Here is a 22192-nt window from a genome sequence, read left to right as displayed (position 1 = left end):
AGACACAAGTAGGCAAACTTCTTCATGGTACTCGTGCACGGGAGAGAACCAGACAAACGCCGTTCCTTCGCTTGACCCCAGTAGCTCTCGTCCGTTCTCCCGTATCACTGTCCTTTTATTGAGGTTACATGAATATGCATAAGTTCATTAACATATGACGTCTACATACACAAAGAGTACCTTGCCTGTGTGTGTGTGTGTGTGTGTGTGTGTGTGTGTGTACTGCTGATCAAAGGGTCAAACATCCTTGGTCAGGAAGAGGGTAGCCTCCCCCTCACCCTAGATGGTTCATCCTAGATAACACGGTGAGGAAGTCCTGCAGTTCATCTAAACAAAGAGCACTTAGACTAGAACAGACGCAACTACGTTAATCCTACCATAAAATAATAAGACACGGTATGACCTCTCATGCTCCCAAAGTGCTGTCTAATACACACAAAGTTTGCAGACTATCAAGGATCAAAACCTCTACCAATCTACAACTAATTACAAAACTCTAAGCATATATAAGTAAATATTTCTAAGCATAAATGACAATCAACAATACAAATCTAACAGTAATAAAGTTAGAAAGCACTTGTTCTGAGTGAGACCTCATATCCCTGATGCAGTTCTGTGTCTACTCTTCTCAATAAGACATTTTCCTATGTTTTATTCAACAAACTAAAAAAATGAGCCAAGCCTCTCTGCCTTATTTCAACAAACTTCAGTGACACATCGTACCACGGTCGCGACACCAACAGAGAATGTTTGTCATGGATTATCCTGTTACTCTGGATCTTTACTGAAAAAGCAGCAAGTCCAGCAGCATCTGCAAACCAATGTGAAATATTATATTGACTTTAAGCACAGTCAGACTTTGTAATTATTGATTAAATTAGTGACTGAAGATGAGATTAACTCATTACCAAAGGGTAAGACTTTGAGCAAACAGCCACAAGCGTTTCTATAAAGGTAAAACATATATGAGCATTCACTAATTTGGGTTGTCTTACTATTCAGTTCAGTTAAGGTTTATTTACATCAGGGGTCTCAAACGTTCGGCCCACGTCACCTACTTGCGGCCGTATATTGACGTGAAGAACTATAAAGCAATTTGGCCTTTGAAGTTACATTTTTGTTAGAGAGGATGTGTTTGTTGCTGAGTGCAGCGTTAAAATAAGTTCTTTAAAAAGCAAAAAATGATATATTAGGAAGGCAATATGAGCAGAGAGCAGAAACATGTTGAGGGATTGGTACTACTTGAACACTAAAGTGGCCTCATGTGAGATGACAGTGCCAGCAGAGGCCCCACAGCTTGAGTTTGAGACCCTTGATTTACATGGTGCCAAATCACAACAACAGTCACCTCAAGGTGGTTTAGTATGTACAGTATGTAAGGTAAAGTCCCTACAGTATTTAGAAGGAAACCTTAACAATCCAACGACCCCCTGTGAGCAAGGACTTTGTGACGGCGGGATAAAAAAAAATCTCCCTTTTAACAGGAAGAAACCTCCAGCAGAACCAGGCTCAGGGAGGGGCGGGGCCATCTGCTGCTACTGGTTGGAGGGTGATGGGAAAGAGAAAAGAAAGAAAAGAACTTTCAGAAACAGGACAAAACACAGACTAAGGGAAAGAATGTAATTACATGTTTGCAGTGGTATATACAAAAACATGGTGAATGGTTCACTGCTTAATGGTTTCCTACCATGTTTTTGTCTATGTGATTACAAGTCATCTGTGATTAAGTAGCAGCATACACACAGTAATTTACTTATCAGTAAAAGTGACGTGACTGAGGCTGAAAGCAGAGGTTCTACAGAAAAATAGATAAATAAATAAAATAGAAAAATGCTTTGCCTCACAAACGCTCGAGCTTCTATCACTGGTAAAAACAGATTCCTTAGCTGCTCAATGGTTATAAACTTTAGTGTATTAAACGATTCATTTTGCAACCTGTTTGTGGCATTAACCACTCTCAGCGTTGCTCAATTTATATTTTTTTGTAGATATTTTTAGGTCGTTGTAGGACAATGTCTCACTGATAATTACACTACATTTCCTAGGAGCATCTCTCAGATTAAGTAAAATTAACCCATTTAAAAATGTTGAGGTTAATCTGTTTGAACCAAAATACATACACAGGATTAAATATCCTCAGAGAAGTCTTTGTCTACGGTTTAATCAGATCAGAATCTGTAATGAAACTCCTCCTTAAGTATCACAGGGTTTTTCTAATGGATGTTATGTGACTTTTCTGACGTCCCTACAGATATCTGAAAGAGTGAGAGGCATTTTGTCTGCACCAGGTGGATGTTATCAAGAAGCCCCACCGCCTCGCTGGACTGCAGCTCACGTGTCACGCTATCTCTGCATTTCTTCCCTAAGAACAACCACCCACACGCTTGAAAGTTTGTTTTGACTGTAAAATGTACAATTACCCAAACAGAGGAAATGACTGTTTATGTCTGTTTTCATTTATTTGCTAATGGCTGTGTCCTCTTTAAGCCGAATGTTAGCATACAGCTAACACACAGCTTAGCGTTAATAACATCTATTTGAAACACCTTTTGAAAATTTTATTATTTACAAATTTTTTATTCTTTTTTTTTCAAGTAACAGCATCCTCCATAAAGAGGATTCTAAATTCTAAAAGAACACACTTTATATGATGTCTGCTTTGGATACATTTTAATGATTATGTTCACAAGACTAAAAGAACTTCTTGTTCGCGTTTTGGTTTTTAAAGCGTAACATTTATTGATACACTGGTTTGGCCTTGACAGCAGCAACTCAGAGCAGAAAATGAAGGCATTTACTCAACAACAACCTCAGCTCTTTGGTTTTGGCTGACAGCCCGTATCTTGATAAAATCCAGACACATAAACACAGCCCCAAGGAGGTTTTTTTCCTGTTGTTAATATCGAGACTGACAGAAATTGTGTTTAACAGTGTTTTGTCTAAAAGATACGTGGGCGACAACATCTGTTGTTGATCTCCATCTCTATTTTAGTCATGTTTGTAGTGGACAATAGAATTTCACTTTGATGAACTGTGAGTGGAAAACTCACCAATAACACACACGCAGTGTATACTCTATTCAGCACTTACCGCATATTTAAAGGAGAGATTGTACTCGCGGTCGTTTGCTCTGATTTTCCTTTCCAGCTCTGCAAAAGAAAAGACAAAAATGAAAAAACAAAAAGCACGACCATAATTGATTTGTATCTAAATATTTTTTTTAACTGCGAGTAGATTTTTATCTTTTTCTGGCATGAAAAAATAAAAAACTGTGTAGAAACTATAAATGCTATAAATTTGTGAAACGCAAATAGCAGTGATTTTTTCCCCCACTAGTATTTTGACTTGTCAACAATGCAATAGGGCCTTGTTTAATGATACACTGCTTTAGTGCCAAATTTAGAAATTCTTTCAAATCCAGTAATACAGTATAACTTGTTATAGAAAAACTAACTTTTATGCCCTCTTTTTTACCCCTGTTCCGTTTGTTATGATGAACGCCTGTAAAATTGGAGGCAGGTGCTTTGGAGTCTGACCTGAACCCCACTGGAACCTATTTTATGCTGAATTGGTGCTTTTGGTGGTGCAACACCAGTTCTGTCCTCATGCCATAATGGAACCAGTCCATATTTCAACAGGTTTGCAGCATTTTATAGCATCTCCTAATCTTTGCTAATTTAGGAGGGGAAAAAATAGCAAACTGAATCTATGAGCTGCCTCCACCCAGTCTTCTGTTTGCTTGTCAATAACCCAGCTTCCTTTCAGTCTGCCCCGAAGCCAAGCTAATTGAATAAACAGTCTCGGGACCTGTTTATCTGCCTCAATGACTCAATTAGGGTTCACCAGAACGATCTGCTGTAAAGCAAGTTCGACATAGCTGGGCTATTTTTGAGTTTGCTGGCTCGAGTATGCAATAGTAGTTATCAATTTCTTAGTAAATCCAGGCTTTCTGCTAGTGGGCACACTAATGTGCAATATTAATGTCTATATTCCACATTTGTCCACACAGTCTACCACTTTGTGTCTTCCTTTTATATTTTATTTTTCCTTGCTGTAAGAGCTGTAACACCGAAATTTCTCATTCCTGGGATAATAAAGGTTTATTCTATTGTATTCTACTCTATGCCAAAGAAATTTTTTGTACTGAAAACATGTATAGAAATTTATTAGTGAAAATGCATTTTAAAGTGAAACCTTCAACCTAACTCCAGTATCATTTGTGAGACTGAAATCTCTGGCTTTTGGCTTAACGTACCTCACTAACCCGTTACTCTTGCTTCCCTGACACTAACAAAAACAATCCCAGGTCATCAGCTGAAGTTCTGGAGCTTTCACTTACTGCCAAGTTTTTCGCTGTTGATGAAATAAAGTTGCTGTCGAAATGTTGTCAAGCACTGTATATAAAACAACAATAATGTTTAGAACTCTAAATATTAGAATTATTTAAACGCCATTATAAAAACACTAAATCTGCAGGGGAAGTTCTTCCAAAGCTTTAGGCTGAGACTGTTTTTCATTTTATTTTTTCAGTAATGTCAGTAGTGAAAATACAGACGGTAAATATTATGGCGATCTGCTGATATTAATAAACTAAACCTGCTCAAACCTTACCCCTCTCTTTCTTCCTGACACAGTCCAGCCCAAAGAATGACATCTTCTTTTCCTCTTCTTCCTCCTCCTGCTATCTGCCCATCATACCGATCTGTTAAGATCAAGAGAAATCGTCATAATGTGGCTTAACAAAAGATACAAATGAGTCACTAATTATCTCCCTTACAGGGAAGTAAATTCACTCTCGAATATATTACTGCCTTTCTCCTGGAAACTAAGAGTTGAAACATCAGTGCTGTTAAAGTAGGAATTGCTGCCAGCCGTCATTAGAGCATTTTCCCGTAATGTGCTCTATGAGGTAATCGTTCCTCAAAATGCCCTTTAAAAGGCATTTTGTTTCTTACCGGAAACAATTTTCAGGCCAGGGAGAAAAGGTTTAGACATCTAAATGGAAGGTGTGTTAGGAAATGGTTACGATATAGGGGGAAAAAACTGAAAAAACACAGCTCTTAGGCTATCTAATGAAGGAAAAGACGTCTTTTTTGTGCCAAAACCCCTTGCTCTAGGTCTACATCAGGCCTCTTCATACGTTTCCCATGCTGGACAGCTTGACTCAGGGGGACACTCCCCTCTTACGCCACAAATCCACTTCTTCTTTTCTCATTCAGGGCAGGAAGAGGGCAGAGCCAGGAGCAACATCTGGACGTGGTATCTGTCTCCGCCAAGTGAGGAACACCATGTGTAGCTGTTAATGCCAAATGCCGAACCTAACCACATGGATTATGTAAGAGGATACGCAAATCCCTTTAAACCAGTAACTTGTCAAAATGGATTTAGTGCAAAATAAATAGACAAATTTTATATGCAACAAGAATGATATGTCATTACTAAATCATAGAAATTTATGTAGATTTAAAAAGGGTTTGCTTCTATGACAAAAAGGTGTTTGTAATTCTGGTGGGAGCACATGGCACAATTTTAAACTCACTGAAAGAAAATTATTATTAGGATTTAATATTATTTAAGAATTTGATCAACAGCAAATGCGTAAAACTCTAATGTTTCAATAAATTTAACATCCCAAATTGAATTGCAAACTTGTAAGAGAGACCCATGATTACAGAAGTCGAGATTATTACCTCTACCAAAGAGCTGAGGTTAGGGTTGGTCGGTTGGTTGGTTGGGTTAGGGTATGGGTAAAACACTGGAGATTTTTTCAATAAATTTAACATCCCCAAACTAATTGCAAATTTATAAGAGAGAATCATGATTACAGAAGTCAAGATTATTACCTCTGCCAAAGAGGTGGGGTAAGGGTTGATTGGTTGGTTTGAACTAGAGCGTTCTTTTGAAACATGCTTAAAAAGTTTATAATGCAGTAAAAATACAGCATTTTGGGGTCAACTTGAAAGAAAAACAGATGTGAAATGCAAAAGTTAGAACTGTGAAATCTGTAATGTGATATTTAGAGTCACTTTTTGCAAGTATCGTGTCCCAAATTTTGCCAATACAAACAAATGCAATAGAACTTTAAGTGTGGTTTTAAAGACAAAAGTTTGACCTTATTTGACTTTAAAGAGGCAGTCATAGGTCCAAAGTAGTGTGATACTTAGAACCCCCATTTATCATTTCCTGACATTCCCCGCTAACATTTTTTCTAAATATTGTTTGATGTGACATTTAAACTCTCAAAATGCTGAAACATTCTTAAAAAGACAGGATTTTAAACAAACAACTTGATGCAAGTTAAAAAATGTTATGTGGAAACATCTCATACAGTTGAAGGAACCATAATGTCAGTTACACAGGAAATTATGCAACTTCATTTCTATAAGCAGCAGTAGGAATCATAGAGACAGTCATGATGACTGTTATCAGCTATCTCACAGCCTTGCTTATGGCAGAGCTGGTGTTTGTCAAAAGCAAGGCGGCATTTGTCAGAAAGGTTTTGCTTTTTCTCCCTTCTCAATGTGGGACTGCATTGCTGTGAGGATGTTGTGTTTTAATGCACTGAATAAGAAAAAATCTGCTAATGTTAAAAAGCAAATATACAGCTTGTTGTGTAGTGTTGACGTGTGACAGCGACAAGACTGACACACCCACACATACAGTGCACAAAACATTTAGCAGGTTCAAGAAATGTACAAGAACAGAGCATAAATGTGGTTATGAGAGAGAAGCAAGCGTGTGTCACAAAAGTAGTTGTGGTTTTTGAATCCCGCCTCTCAGCTTTGGTTGCCAAGGTGACGTCAGCATTGGAGCTATAAATATCAACCATATGAGTTTGTTGAAGAATGTGAGGAAAGTATGGAAATACATACAGAACACACAAACACAGACACACACACACAAAGACACTAATACAGTCGGGGTTGGGCAATTTAACATAACGAAATACAGTGTTCACATGTTTTTATTTTCTTAGCTAACGTAACATAAAAACCATTTGTAAACTATTTATTCACTGATTGAATAAAAGCTGTAACACCTCTCTTATTATCACAGGATTTTCTGTAGTGTTAACAATCACAAGATCGTGATTGTTGTTGCTAGTAACATTGTCTCAGTGTGACCCCTCTGACCAAAGTTCTTCACAAATGATGGTGTCAGGAAGTGACTGATGTGCAACTATCTTGATTTCAGTTTTGATCAGATAGCCGCCCATCAATGACTTCAGCAGCATGCATGCTGGGAAATATATGAAGAGTAAAAAAAATAAATTAAAAAAAACATCCACCGGATACTTATGCAATGCATTGTGAAACATACTTTCATCTCCAAGCATCGCACGCTGACGCTTTGTTTGAGGCATCGCAACAAAAAGCATCAGACGTCCTTCGGCTTTGTTGATTCGTAGCATCGTGAGAAGCAATATTTGATGCTGTGAGCTAATGGTCTGTTTTAAGAAGCCAGGGCCTCAGTTTTCACACAGTTTTGGAGTTTTGTGTTCAGACTTTGTTTTAGGATACTTTTAATTTTGCTTTTGCTCGCTGGTTACAGTTACGTGCCTAAAGCGGCTCGGTGTTAGTGCAAAGCAGTCTGGGTTCATCTACTCCCCTTTATCAAGATTACCCTGCAGATTAATGTTGCACATTTTAATTGCGATGTCCTTTAAAATCTCATGACCCTGAGGTGATATCGATAAAACAGAATTATTCAAATGAGAGTGGGGTAGAAAGACGAAATTAGACAATGAAACTATTTGAACGATCTTAAATCTAAATGTTTTCACATGAGGCTGTTTTTCCCACTCTACATTTGGATGGTCTCCTAGGCTGGTTAATTTGTCATCCATCTAAGACAAAAACATGGCTGATTTACTACTGGTAAATCCCTTTGCTCTCACTATGAAAATCTGGTCACTGCTGGTCTTCAGCGTCATTCAGCTGTCTCGAGTCTTGAGTCCCAGTGTCTGGCAAACTACCTCCATTAACTTGAACTGTAACTCATGGTAATAGACCTTGTTCTGCTCTGTAGGTCCACCTCAACCCGGTGGATCACTCTAACCAGACCTTGATTCATTTTAGAAAGAGTAGTTGTGCCTCCTTTTACACACACAACCTTGCTACAACCACAAATGATATATCTAATTCTATGGAAAACATTGTGGGGCGGTACTCCAGCACCTAAATCTGAAAGGTCTGTTAATGCATACTTAGAGATATTTGCAAAATAACAAGAAAACAGTGACATCCCACAGTCCGCCTAAACCAAGACATTCTTCTTTCTTTAGGCAGTCTGGGTCGGTTTAATCCAGGCTAAACTTGGTAGTTTATAGCAATGTGGTAATAATGCTCTGTAATGCAGTGGTACAGAGCAAGCTGTGGTTTTCATGGGAGATGTGAGGCACACCAAGGGTAGCAGACATTTATATTTTAGGTGATATTGATTAGTTTCGCTCACTGAATTCTATCTGTTATTCTAGCTTTAGGGATATCTTCAGTTTTGGAAATCATCCATGTAGCTTGTGACATATCTGGTTGTATCTTGTGGAAAACTCCACAAAGAGCAGTGAATCTCGGAATAGCAGCACAGGTGAATGGATCACAGCCTGTACACAAAGAACAAATGAATTATGTCTCTTATTTATAAATAATTCGTTTGCCCAACTTCCAAATCCCACTTTAAACTCTGCTTATAATCTTTTTTTTTTTTAAGAAGAATTTAATAGGAAATTTTACGGTGGAAATGGTGCGCTGAAGTAAAAACTGGGTTTGACGCATTGCCCAACTAAAGTCAACAGAGCTTACTTGCTTTGTAATCAATGATAGATTACAAAACAACACTATCAGGACTCACTTTCACTGTGATAACAGACTAGTTTTGTTTGATGGAACAAGTGAGGTTTCGAAGGAAACTTGTTATGTCATTATTTACACCAAAAAAAAAAAATACCAGGAAGCCAGAGTTTCTCCACGTGTGCAGCTGTGAGAAACACAAACACTTATAATGTTCTCCCCTTAAATGTTCCAAAAGGTTGATTCTGCTCATCTGGATGTAACGTTTTCAGGGGGAGAAACATTTTGTCACCCATCCAAGTGACTTCTTCAGTCTCAGCTGACTGCAGGTTTCCCCAACCTTAAAAAGTACATTTGCACAATAACTCAAACCAGCCTACTGAAGGAGCAATGTCTGTGAGGTCTGAGAAATGTTTCTCCCACTGAAAACGCTACATCCAGATGAACAACCTTTTGGGATTTACTTACTTGGATGATTGAGCACGCATCAAGACCCCTTAAATGCTGGGAAACAAACCCCTCATTCATTCACTAAGTGACTCAGTTGAATAAAAAAAGAAATCTGTCTATTCTGCAGACAAACACAGAAGTCATGTGGGTCGACAGCGAGACGCGTGTCCAGCCTGGTGAAAGAGGAAAAAAAGTTTCATTTTATTCCTCTGCAGCCATCAGGACGACTTAGCAAGATTTCAAATGTCAAATGGCGTGGATTGTTCAAGTTTCTCTGATCCATGCAATTGGTTTTGGCAGACTGTGACTTTGCAAGTTTTACTGCTGCGTTGACACACCACAAAGACCAAACTGATTCCACTGAATAAGTTATGGATGGTCTGAGAGATTTACCAGCTGTTTTAGCTTAGAATGTCGCTAAGATCTGATCAATTACAACGTACAAGTACTGTTAACAAAATATAATTAAAGTTACTTGTACTCTGTAAACTGTTCATTTTTTTAAGGATATTAATGCAAATTTTCTTCATCTAGGCACTGCATGAGTCGCAAGATAAATATAAGGGTTTCTCCTACAACTATACACACCTGTATTGAATTAGTGATAAGTTTAGAGTGAATTTTCTTGTGAATTATTTTTTATATTAACTTTTTCTGATCTTTAAAAGAGATCTGGCACCAATATGATGTTTCATAAACTTTTTTTGGAGTGACGCATAATGTTTCTGTGTTATTGTGCAGCGATATCAGAAGCATATTCAAGAATTGCAAAGAGCTTCACTGGTATAAAAACAAATTTAAGTGCAGACATTGACAGTATCAGCACAGGAGAATGTGTTTGTATCGTGTTTTAATTTTCAGAGCAGACTTATCAGTATATCCTTATCCTGTGTTAGGTTATATGCAAAGAAACTTGTGCAGCCATCACTGCTGCACAAAAGTCTTTGCATTTAGTTTTGACTATGTCTTGTAAATTCTTAAAGAAAGGCCCAAAGGTTTTATATACACACCTCCTATTTCCAGAGGAGCACAACATTTTCCTACGTTCACTTCTTATGTAATCACAGTTTCATGGAGATATTATAGTGGTTATAGTTTTGCAGAACATTTTTTAATGTAAGTTTGCAGATTTTCCATGTTTTTATGGATCCTGTGAAGCACCAGGCATCCACTTTTGTTATGTGTATTTTGTTATATGACACATAAACAAAACAAAACATTCTTTTGCGTTTAGTTATGTAATTCAACCTGCAGGCTCATGAAACATGCTGGAGTTGTGTAATCTCTTACTGTAAATATCACATGTTCACTCACTGATAAATCATATCAAGCACGAGAAGAGTCTGATAATTGCTTTTTATACAGTACGGTGCAGATATGGAAGCCAATAGTTTCCTGGTTGCTGAAATTTCAGGTACACGGGGGCATGGATTGCGAAAAGCTTAGCTATGTAGGGAAATTCTTATAAAACTGAATAACACAAATCAAGAACAAATCTTTCAAATCCTTTAAATATTCATCTGTCAACAAAGCCAACCAAAGAGTCGAAAAGTCAAACATCCTTAAAAACTACATTTCACATTGGAGTGGATGAAGACTTCCTCCAGTTATGGTACTTGTGCTGTTTTAATCATTTTGAGACTCACGTTTGGCTTTAAAACCAAAGTGGAAAAGAGATAAGTGAGTCAAGGGGAGACTGAATATAAACATACTGTGGTTTAAATAAAACCACTTTCACAGATGAATGCACTACTGTTTGTTTTAATTATCTTCAACGTGCACACACACAGACACTCAAGAATCAATTACACTTAATCATCATTAACATAACTGCTAGCTGCCCAATTTTAATTTACAATAAAACTTGTGCTAAACTTAATTTTATCCCAACCTTCATCAGATCTTCCCACTAAAATCGTCCAGCATAGATCATACATATATAACGCACAACAGATTTATGCATCTACAACACACAAACACACACATGCACACTTTCTCTGTGCAGTTCTCCTCTTTAAAGTGCAGCAAACACCATCATCATGCAAACAAAGGTGTGTAAGAGTATCCAAGTTGTCAGAGTCACCTGTGGCCGGTCAGAGGTCACACAAATGAAAGGCTGTCTTGTCCAATCGGTGATCTCTGGTTTCTGAGCTGAACAGAGCTCTATTATCAAAACAGACTGCTTGATTGCAGCTGAAAGAAAGACTCTTTTCCTCTGTGTGTATGAATCCAAATTACAGAAAAGCTCCTTTTGTATTTGTCCAGTCTGAAAAAGGATGGTTTTCTACTACTTAAGGCTAACAAAGCAATCAAATGACTAATTACAAAAGCGACTTGTGGATTAACAAAGGTGGTGTCTTAGTTTAAAACTTCAAAACATGTTTTTTAAAGGTTAGAGGAAACCAAAGAATTCCCAAGATAACATACGTCAGGCTTAAAATGCATTTCCGCTTCACTGAAGCGCTGTGGTTATAATATTTATGTCAAATTTATAAAGCTTCGGTAAAAGCTCTCCAACAAGCTATCAACATATCGCAAACATCAAATGTCAGTGCCATCCTGAAATAGACATCAACACTGCACATGCAGATGAGAGCTGTTGCAAAACAGTTTCCATAAAAGAACCAATCAGACGATGACCTGCAGTAACAGATAAGCCAATGCGCACAGCTGCTGTTTTTTCAGAGCCCTAAGCATGTTCCCTCTCTGTGTGTTTTGTCTAATGGCAAACAGAGCTTTGGATAAATGGGCCCTGTTTTCACTGTGGAGAAAAGGTGTGTGTAGAAAAGAAGGAAACATTTACAAAAGTTTCAGCAGTGGAAAACTCTTAATGGCTATTAAATGTTATCACAAGTTTAAGAGCTTCTCAGTCAAAGATTAAAGGAATATAATTGTTTGTCAGGTGTTTTCTGTGTCTCACAGTAACGCACAAGGTAGACTTTGGTAGCAGTACGTCACACAACACAAAGAGCTACAGCGTCTCTAAAACAGAGACATTAAAGATTAAATGAAGAACGTTGGACTATTTTACGCTTTGTTCGACTCATTTACATCCAAACTCTTCTTAGCTTTATATACTAGTGTATCCATGTGGTTGAGACGTTTGCCTAATAAGAAGAGGATCCCAGCATCTGGTGTACAAATCAGACAAAACAAAAGTGTGGAGTTATGCTATGAAGACCCCATGTGTATGAAGAAGATGTTGAAAGTAGCTGTTAGATTTATACACCAATAAGAAAAGAGTGTGCTTTTGGTTCAAATGCATCTCATTGCAAGAGTAACACTGACTGATGAAAAATGATGCGTTGGAAGTGACAGAGCCTTCTCATGAATATTATAATCCAGTGACACTTTGCCACACCAGTAGTTTGACAACACTGCATTATCTGACACACAATGATGTGTGAGATGCCTGAGCCTTCCTACATCAGCTCCTCTGAACAAATCAAACTTAGTTTAGTTAGTTCCCATAGAAAGCATCGTGTAACTCTTCCTCTAATCGCCGCATGGTAGTGGTTTCATTTTAACACAGTAAAAAAAGTGAAACAAAAAACCCAGCAGACTTTTGATGAGACTGGAGTTCAGCTCTTGTTCTTGGTTATGTTTTGCTTTCACTCGCTGTTTTACTCTAGTGACTTCCTACCTGATTATGTTTAGGGATGGGAAAAGCTCACAGATCAAAAGATGAAACAAACAATGCTTAAAGCATACCTACACATCATAGGAGCAGGATGCACAAAAAAACTTTTGGATTGTTTTCTGGGGGAAGACTAGTTTGCTTCCTACACTGGACGAATTCAGACTTACCGTAGTAAAGACACAAAATGAGTCTGTTGGTTTCTCATAACTGATGCGATTGTTTTGGGTGTTTGCGGTTATTTTTTTCCCCACCTATGTATTTTTTATCAGTCATCTCTCTGACGTTGTTTTTGATTCTTGTCTTCTTATGTTTTACTGCTTTTTGTCTCTTTGTGGTTATTTAAACCTTTGAAATGACAGCAGAGATAATGGTGAATTATCTTTGCAGTCATTTCCCACCTACTATATTTGTAGAAGGTGTCATCGTGTTCAGTTTGCATATCGTTTTACTCTGAGCTCTGTGACTTTGTGACTTATAATCTCAGAATGATTAATAGAAAAACTGAAATTTGTCTTTGGTGATCCTGGTTTTCAGGGGTCAGCATTCCCAAACCTCCACCCTAGGTTTTCTCCTGTGTCTCTATCAGCAAGTACTTGTGTTATCTGTCTTTTTGCTAATAATAGCTGCCTTACAGTCTGAATGTTTCCGTACACTTCAGCCTTTTGAGGTAAGTAGAGCTGCAACATATAATTGAGTCAAAAATTAGCCAATCACCTAAAACTATTTTGGGGATTAGGAAATTATGTCTGTCTTCTTCTGTTTAGCTTTCATTGTATTCATTCATTTATTCAGTGGGTATATTGGTTGGTAGGTAACTTCAATAGATGGTAATACTCTGGCATTAACTCGGCCTCCATTAACATCATGAGGAATCTCAGAGACATTTTTGACCAGGACATGTCCTTCAGTGTGCATATTAAACAAATATTCATTCCATTTGTGCAATATCACTAAAATTAGAAGCATCCTGCCTCAAAGTGATGCTGAAAAACTAGTTCATGCATTTATTACTATTATCAGGATGTCCTAAAAACCCCTGAAAAGCCTTTAGTTAATTCAAAATACTGCAGTGAGAGTACTGACAGAGACAAGAAAGAGACAGCATATTTCTCCTACACAGACTTATCTTCATTGGTTTCCTGTTAAATTCTGAATCAAATTTAATTTTATTGAATAAGCAGAAGCCATCTTATCTTAAAGACCTCCTAGTACCATATCACCCCAATAGAGCACTTCGCTCTCAGACTGCTGGTTTACTAGTGATTCCTGGAGTATTTAAAAGTAGAATGGGAAGCAGAGCCTCAGGCTCCTCTGTTTTCATTTGGAGACAGACACAGTCGCTACTTTTACGATTAGGCTTAAAACTTTCCTTTTTGGCGACCCTGAATCCTCCCTTAGTTACACTACAATAGGTCTCTTCTTCACTAACCTTTTTATGTGTTTATCCACCACTCTGCATTTAATCATTATTTATTGTTCATCTCTGGCTCTCTTCCAAAGTGTGTCTTCGTACTGTCTTTCTCCCCTCACCCCAACCAATCACAGCAAATGGCCGCCCCTCCCTGAGTCTGATTCTGCCGGCTCAAGAGTTGGGAGGTTGCTTTGTAATCAGAAGGTTGTCGGTTCGAGCCCCGGCTTGGACAGTCTCGGTCGTTGTGTCCTTGGCCAAGACCCTTCACCCGTTGCCTACTGGTGGTGGTCAGAGGGCCCGGTGGCGCCAGTGTCCGGCAGCCTTGCCTCTGTCAGTGCGCCCCAGGGTGGCTGTGGCTACAATGTAGCTTGCCATTACTAGTCCTTAGGGACCAGTAAAGCACTATACAAATAAATTTTTCCTTTCCAGCGTCGCCAAAGAGCTTGCTCAAGAGCTTTCTTAATTTTTTTGTATTATTGCCAGGTCTTTTCCTTACTATATAAAGCACCTTGAGGCAACTGTTGTTGTGATTTGGCACTATACAAACAAAATTTTATTGAATTGAAGTAAAGCGCTTTACCAAAGCAGAACTATACAGTGTTAACTACGCTGTGCAGTCCCATGAAAAACTAAGTACACCCTTACTACTTCTACAGGCATTAAGAGGGGAAGTAGCAGCCAGGTGCTGTTAATAAAATGCACTTGATTAACTGATCATCAGCCAGTGCGCACACTTCTATAACAGCCATGTTGGAGAAAGCCAAACACAGGATATAAACAAAAACCCACACTGCAAAGCACGGTGGTGCAGGGGTGTTAATGTGTACTTGTTCTGTAGCCACAGGACCAGTTATTTGACGCAACTGTGAACTTCTCTGCACACCAAAGTATTCTAAAGTCAAATGTGAGATGTGATTTATATTTTTAGGAATTCGACCTTCTCTCTGTTTTCTTATTCTGTTCTTATGGCTAGAAGGAAAGGCTCCATGGTATTATGTTTTGTCTTTATAAAACCCTCTGTGTTAAGATTTACTCATCTGTACAAGTTGTCATTTGCGTGGAATGTTCTGAGTGCATTCTGTGGCCATGGTTGGTAGATAACTTTGTTATTCTTTGTCAAATACCAGTAGTGCTGCTGTACTCTGTATTGTTATTTGACCCCTTTGCAAAGGTAAATTATAACCTTACAAAGACAAGCCAACTGGTTTCAGCAGATGCCGCCCACCCTGAGCCTGGTTCTGCCGAAGGTTTCTTCCTGTTAAAAGGGACTTTTTCCTTCTCACTGTTACCAAAGTGCTTGGTCATAGGGGGTCATATGATTGTTGGGTTTTTCCTCTGTATATATTGTAGCGTCTACCTTACAATATAAAGCGCCTTGAGGCGACTGTTGTTGTGATTTGGTGCTGTATAAATAAAATGAATTAAATTGAACTTATTTCTCTAGATAGACATATCAGATTTTAAACAGCAAAATCTTTTCCAAAATTATGTTATGCAACAGGGCAACGATCTCACCCCGGCAAATCTACAACGGAATGACTGAAAATGAAAGGAATCAGGGTGTTGCAATGGCCTACTAACAAGCCAGACCTCAGACCTCGAAAAGCTGTGGGATGTCAAGAGAACCCTCAATGAACTGAAAGAAAGAAGAGTGTGGCAAATTTCCTCCGCACAAATAAGAGCCTCATAAAGTCAGACAGAAAACAATTAAAGTTATGGGTGCCAGTGGTGGTGTATTTAAGGGTTGAAAAGTTAAAGAAGCAATGTATAAATCCAGCCTGATGTTACGCTACACACGAATGATCTTACCCTAGGGTGAAGAATAGTGCTTATTAATTTAGCCCACTACAAGTAAGAGAAGCTGTTGGGGGGGTATATTTCAGATTTCTGTCCCGAAAACTGTTGCAGTAACTCAACAATTGCTGGAAGTAGTGCGATCTTGTAAAATGCTCTCAACAGCAGAAGATGACTATAAGCCAAATCAGATAAATTCTGAATAAGTCTTAAAGACCAACACCCTTTCATGCTTCTACACACACTGACAGAGACTGTTATTTTAATCTTTCACTCGTGAAGTTTTTAACAAAGTGATTCAACAAAGAAAACATTTGTGCATTTTTGAGACCTCACAGTGTTTCACACTGGTCATAAAAACCAGGAGATATCAAGAGATTTATCAAAACAAAGAGATGAAGTAGTGATAAAACAATAAGAATTCTAAAGTGATTATCAATCTTTTTTTCCCCACTATCACTTTATATCTGCAGGAATCAGCAAGGTTTTTGGTGATTCGATTCTGAACAGTACATTTGAACCCACTTCCTGACAGAATGAAACCAAAAAATGCTCATTAAAATGTATCTAGATCATTGAGTACAGCAGTTTGTAAAACTTTCACTCGGGCTCTGGATGTCACCTGGCCGCAGTTAAACCACAGGTTCAGCGAAACTGACACTGAGTTTGATGACTCTGACGCACGGTGGTCTGGATGGAGTCGTAGAAAACTAGTTTCATTTACAAGGAAAGAGTAAAGAAACTACACAGTGAGTGAAATTAAGTGATCCCCTGCTGAATTTGTAAGAGAAATGAAAATTTTTTTATGGCAGCTTATGTTAACATCTCAGGAGAGATTTTGGCCCAATAAGACCTCGAGGTGCCGCAAGATTTCAGTCCATTACAGCATATTGTGTTGCTAATGGTGTTTTTGACTTCTGGTCCCAGCTGGCTTTAGATCTTTCACAAGCTGCTTTTGTGTAGGTTTGGCTTGATTCACCACTTCCACGTGGAAGTGCTCTTGTAACGTATTTTAGCTTCTGAAAACCAGTTATGTTTCTGTGGAACAGCTTGTTCCAAAAACTTTAGTAATAAAGTTCTTTAGCCCTTTGTTACCTGCATTTCCATCGTGGGCTGAAGCCCCGTGAAGATTAAAGACATGAAATAGCTGATCTTTTAAAAAAAACACTAATCTTTTTGGTATTTTATTCATGCAGCAATACAGAACTATTATGGCCAGAGGAAAAAATAATGTAAATGTTAAAACGCTTGGGGAAACCACTACCATAGTGGAAACATTTAGCAATCTCTCGCTTTAATTTCCCTTAGATGCTTATTCCTTAGCTGCAAATGTCTACGAGGGCAAGTGAAACCACAAGTAACCAGACGCGTGGAAATAACTGTTGGAAAGATTCACCTTTGCAAATATCCAACACCAGCAGATGCATTTCTACTGTAGGAAGCTGTGCATGGTGAGATGGCATGAAGTGTTTAATTGAATGAAATCCATCCATCCATCCTCTTCTGCTTATCCAATTCAGGGTTGCGGGGGGGCTGGAGCCTATCCCAGCTTAGGGCGAGAGCTGCGATACACCACGGGCAGGTCACCAGTCTGTTGCAGAGCTATTGAATAAAATATATGACCTAAAAAAGTTTTTAAAAAATAAAGAAAATGCCTTTTTATGCGATTTTACTATTAATATGTTTTAATAATATTTTGTGTATTTAATTATCTGGGCTGTATTTGAATTTTTTTTTTAAAGAAAAGAAAAAAAAAGGAACCAGAAGATGCTGAACCAAGACCAACTTCTTGGGTGGTGGCTATTGCACTGTTTCCCTGCAACCAAACCACAAACACCTTATCCGAAAATATTGGTGTCTGCAAATTCTGAGAAAATAATAACAATAACGTCAACTTTAAACATAGCGAATAGTAGAAAATAGCACCTTAACAGTTTTATTTACAAGTCAATTCAATATGGGATATAGAACTTTGTTAGTGTTGCTACACAAAGAAAAACCCTAACTTTTTTGGGGGTTTTTGTAATTAATTGTACAGTGCAGCCTGAGTCGGTTCCTGGCTATTGTTTGTTAATTTCCCACTTATCTGATTTCTTTGTTCCTCGTAACGTCAGTCACGATGTGGTCAACGGACCAAAAAAAAAGAAAGAAAGAAAATTCAGTATGACCGGGAAATAGGTTGAATAAACAAATAACAAACTGGGTTATATGTTGGTTTGTTCAAGGTTCCTGTCAGTTAATGATTAACATCACTCTGCTCAGTAGCTCTGCATGAATCTGTGATCACATTCTCATGACTGAAAACGATCACATCTCTCTGACTTACATTTTTTCTTTTTAAAAATACAAAAAACCTTTAAACAACATCCCTCCATCTTGAGACAACGATGCCTTTAAAAGCCTTAAAAAACTGAACAGATTTCTTGCTTGTTATTTGGATAGAGGTGCATTTACAATGCAAGCCTATGCAGTGACCTGAAAAAGACCCACTGGTGACAGACATTAACAAAGCAAGAATGGGAAAGTGTTATGACATAAGGACACAATACAGTATCTGTGCTTTGAGCCCCGAGAGCTGCACCAAAAGACCCAAACAATTAACCTCTGAATTATTCACCTGACCTCTCAGGCCACCGAGCCACTCCCCATCTCCTCTTACATGATAAAACACTGACATTATGACTGACCTTTTAAACCTGATAAGATTCTCATTGTAGCATAAAGACTCAGATGTTTTAACATTAAAGACCTTCAACATGTGACAAAATGGATTTTCATGCGTGATAAATGCATTTGCGTAAGGCTGGACATTACTGAGACCTCACGTGACCTCAGTCAAAGTTTAGTCGGGGCAGCTGACGTTCAATCACAAGTTTCACATCTCGTAGCATTTTCTGATTAACCAAACAGCTTCAGTTTTCTCTTCACACAGAATCAGTTTGTAAAGTTTTTTTTAAAATCACACTTCTGTTCATGACCAGCTTGACTAACTATGTTTTGACACCGATTGCTAGCATCATCAGACTGTTTATAGACACACTTCTTTGGCTCAGACAGAAATTTTTTCAGCAACTTCTAAACAATTCGTGAAATGTTTGAACAACATTTTCTCATCACTGTCAAATATAGACTTTATCCAACACTTTCATACATCATATATTAACAAAACTCACCAAAGCTTCAGATCGTCTTTGTTGATATTCACATGTTCTCATAAAAGTTGTTAAATCGGGCGACTGTGAGGTGGTAATGGCGGGGATGTGATGCAATTTTACGTTGGACGCAACATTAACACTAATTGCTCATTTGTTTTGGGGGAACAGAGAGCACAGCAGACCTGATTTTGTGCACGCACACAGGAGTACGAAAAGAAAGAGAGATGGAGAGTTTATTTTCCACTTCATTATAATGAGAAAAATGTATTGATACCAACAGGAAAGCATCGACTAATACTTAACCTTGTTTACACACAGCAGTGAATGATTAAGCCTACTTTGCTAAGTAGAGTATCAAAGGATAACACAAATAAAACAGTATGAAACCGTAACTTCTGCATGTTCCTTTTTTAAATGTTTTTTTTATAGTTTTTTCAATATGTTTTATATGTAAAAACAGTTCACATGAACAGTGGACCAGCAGGGGAGTCATCTTAAGTCGAGCATGCCACAAGACAGTTGCAAATATTAGCGTGTCAGCACCGTGTATTTGAAAACAGACAAACAACATTAAATCTCTTTATCATCAGCATTTAGCTAAACTACAGAGTCACGTAGTCATGCCATTTTTCCTGTTTCACATTTGAGTCAAAATTGTTATTAGCACCAGAATTAACGGGATCACTGTGGCCCTCTGGATTATTTTTCATCTCTAATAAAAAGATGGAGCAAACAAAGCATTGTTGTAGTCTCGTGACATCTGTGTAAGTGAAGAGAGACACTGAATAAAGCCTGAGCCCATTCACTCATTTAAACTGTGAATGGCTAAATGGCTCTTTTCCTACACAACAGAAGACTAGAGTTGGGTCATAAACTAAACGCACTTAACTTGGTTACATAAGTAAATTGCAATATAACTGCAACTACAGATGGATTGGGCAACCGGTATGAAAAGAGTAAACATTTAGAATCTGTGACAATTTTTAAGTGGCCAGTCGGAGGAAGAACCCGGGGGTTACAAAATAGGCCTGATTATACAGAAGTAGATGTGAAATTAACCGTAAGTCTCACCACGTGTATGACCTTAACAAATCCTTTCCCAATGAAGTCTTATTTGATACAAACTGATGTTTGGTTTGTGATTAGTGGTTTCATGGAGAGCAAAATAAACAATAAAGCCCGATATGCTTTAAAAGTGAGATCATCTTGTGACTGATTGTCATCTCTCTTTTCAAAACACCAAGATGACTTTGACTAAAATACTTAGTTCAGAACATTGGGTCAGATAACTGAGGCCAATGCAGAAGACCTTAAACCTCTTTCTTTATCTGAAGGCCAGCAGCTGGCAATAGCTGTTGTTGCAAAAACACTTCCAGCCCAATAAAAAGTCTATGAGAAAACGTCTTTCTGTCTTGAAATCCATAAATACTTTCCTGTTAAGTTTATGGGCTCTGTCACTCATTTTTGGCCACAATGTATAAAACAATAATAATATCCATCCATCCATCTTCTTCCGCTTATCTGGGGCCGGGTCGCGGGGGCCACAGCCCGAGCAGAGAAGCCCAGACATCCCTCTCCCCAGCCACCTCTTCCATCTTGTCCGGGGGAACACCAAGGCGTTCCCAGGCCAGCAGAGTGATATAATCTCTCCGGCGTGTCCTGAATCTGCCCCGGGGCCTCCTCTCAGTAGGAGATGCCCGGAACACCTCACCTAGGAGGCGCCCGGGAGGCATCCTTGTCAGATGCCCGAACCACCTCCACTGGCTCCTTTCAATGTGGAGGAGCAGCGGCTCTACTCTGAGCCCCTCCCGGATGGAGAAACTTCTCAGAAATTCTGCCCATAAAATTATGAACAGAATCAGTGACAAAGGGCAGTCCTGGCGGAGCCCATTACCCACCGGGAACAAGTCCAACTTATTGCCAGCTATGCAGACCAAGCTCTTGCAATGGTTGTATAGGGAGTATGGGGTCCAGACACCCCATAATAATATGTCCATCTTTTAAATCTTTGTACTACTGTGTTAGCTGTGGTATACTATGAAACCAGCTCATTGGATAACAGCTTGTCAATCACAATTCGTTAGCCAATGAGCGTGCAATTTGACAGTCAGGCCCATCCTTCCTTGTCATATTTTTTGGGTATGGCAGCCTTCAAAGATGTCAAAAACCAGTGGATAACATCGCACTAACTACATCCATCTTTTACACCATTTATGGTTTGAAATCAAAATGAAGGCGAGGCCGACCATTGAACTGAGAAATCAGCCTGTTTTATACAAACAAATTCAGAAAGAGGCAGTGAGCTTGCCTCATGCTGAGTGCTGATCAAAGCTTTTTTTTAAGTTTCCTTTCCATGTAAGTGGTTACACCCTAAAACATCAGGCAGGCTTACTGTTCAGTGTTGAAAAGTGTTTAAATGCTTTCGTTTTTATCTTGTATGCAGTATCAATCAAAACCACACTTTAGTTTATCTTCATTCAAAAACTGAGACAGGATGGCTGAAATCCAGACAATCCAACAGTCCATTTCTAAACCAACACAACAGTCCTGGTACAATGTAAACAAAATGTTAATGTGCCTGCTGTAAAAACTCCTTTTTAGTTGTTTGTTTTTTAAATGGGAACTCCATCCATTGAGCCAAATGTTGTTAATTTGGCCTTGCAGTTGTTGAGATGTTTCTGGGTGAATTTGGGAGATTCAGGTGGTAATTTATAGGGCTTAACGTCCAGTTACTTTTTTGCTACGCCTCTGTGTTTTGAACATACACCTCCTCAAAGTCACAATTAACACTTTAAACACCTCAGTGTTTGGCTGGGAATAGAAAAGTAATGCTTCTGCACCGTAAACACAGGATGACTTCCTCGCAGTCTTCCGCTCTAGATGATGAAGAAATTACTCATCACTGACATCAGTGCTAAAACCGCAAAATGTGCTGACACACAATGTACAGCCA

The 22192-nt window shown here is 38.5% G+C and overlaps 1 protein-coding gene across 1 annotated transcript in view; it reads right to left on the bottom strand.

Annotated features, from left to right (window-relative positions):
* The window catches only part of LOC101471980 (phospholipid-transporting ATPase ID), a 49107-nt gene that overhangs the window by 26050 nt on the left and 865 nt on the right, over positions 1-22192 (bottom strand). The window contains exons 2-3 of the mRNA XM_076891158.1: positions 4612-4702; positions 3091-3149 (exon numbers count right to left, since the gene is read on the bottom strand). Of these exons, the coding sequence (XP_076747273.1) occupies positions 3091-3149; positions 4612-4654 (102 nt within the window). The 5' untranslated portion in view covers positions 4655-4702. The remainder of the gene's footprint in view (positions 1-3090; positions 3150-4611; positions 4703-22192) is intronic.

Source organism: Maylandia zebra, linkage group LG12 (assembly GCF_041146795.1).
Source record: "Maylandia zebra isolate NMK-2024a linkage group LG12, Mzebra_GT3a, whole genome shotgun sequence".
In the NCBI taxonomy this organism is placed as follows: Eukaryota; Metazoa; Chordata; class Actinopteri; order Cichliformes; family Cichlidae; genus Maylandia; species Maylandia zebra.
This window is presented reverse-complemented; position numbering and strand designations above follow the sequence as displayed.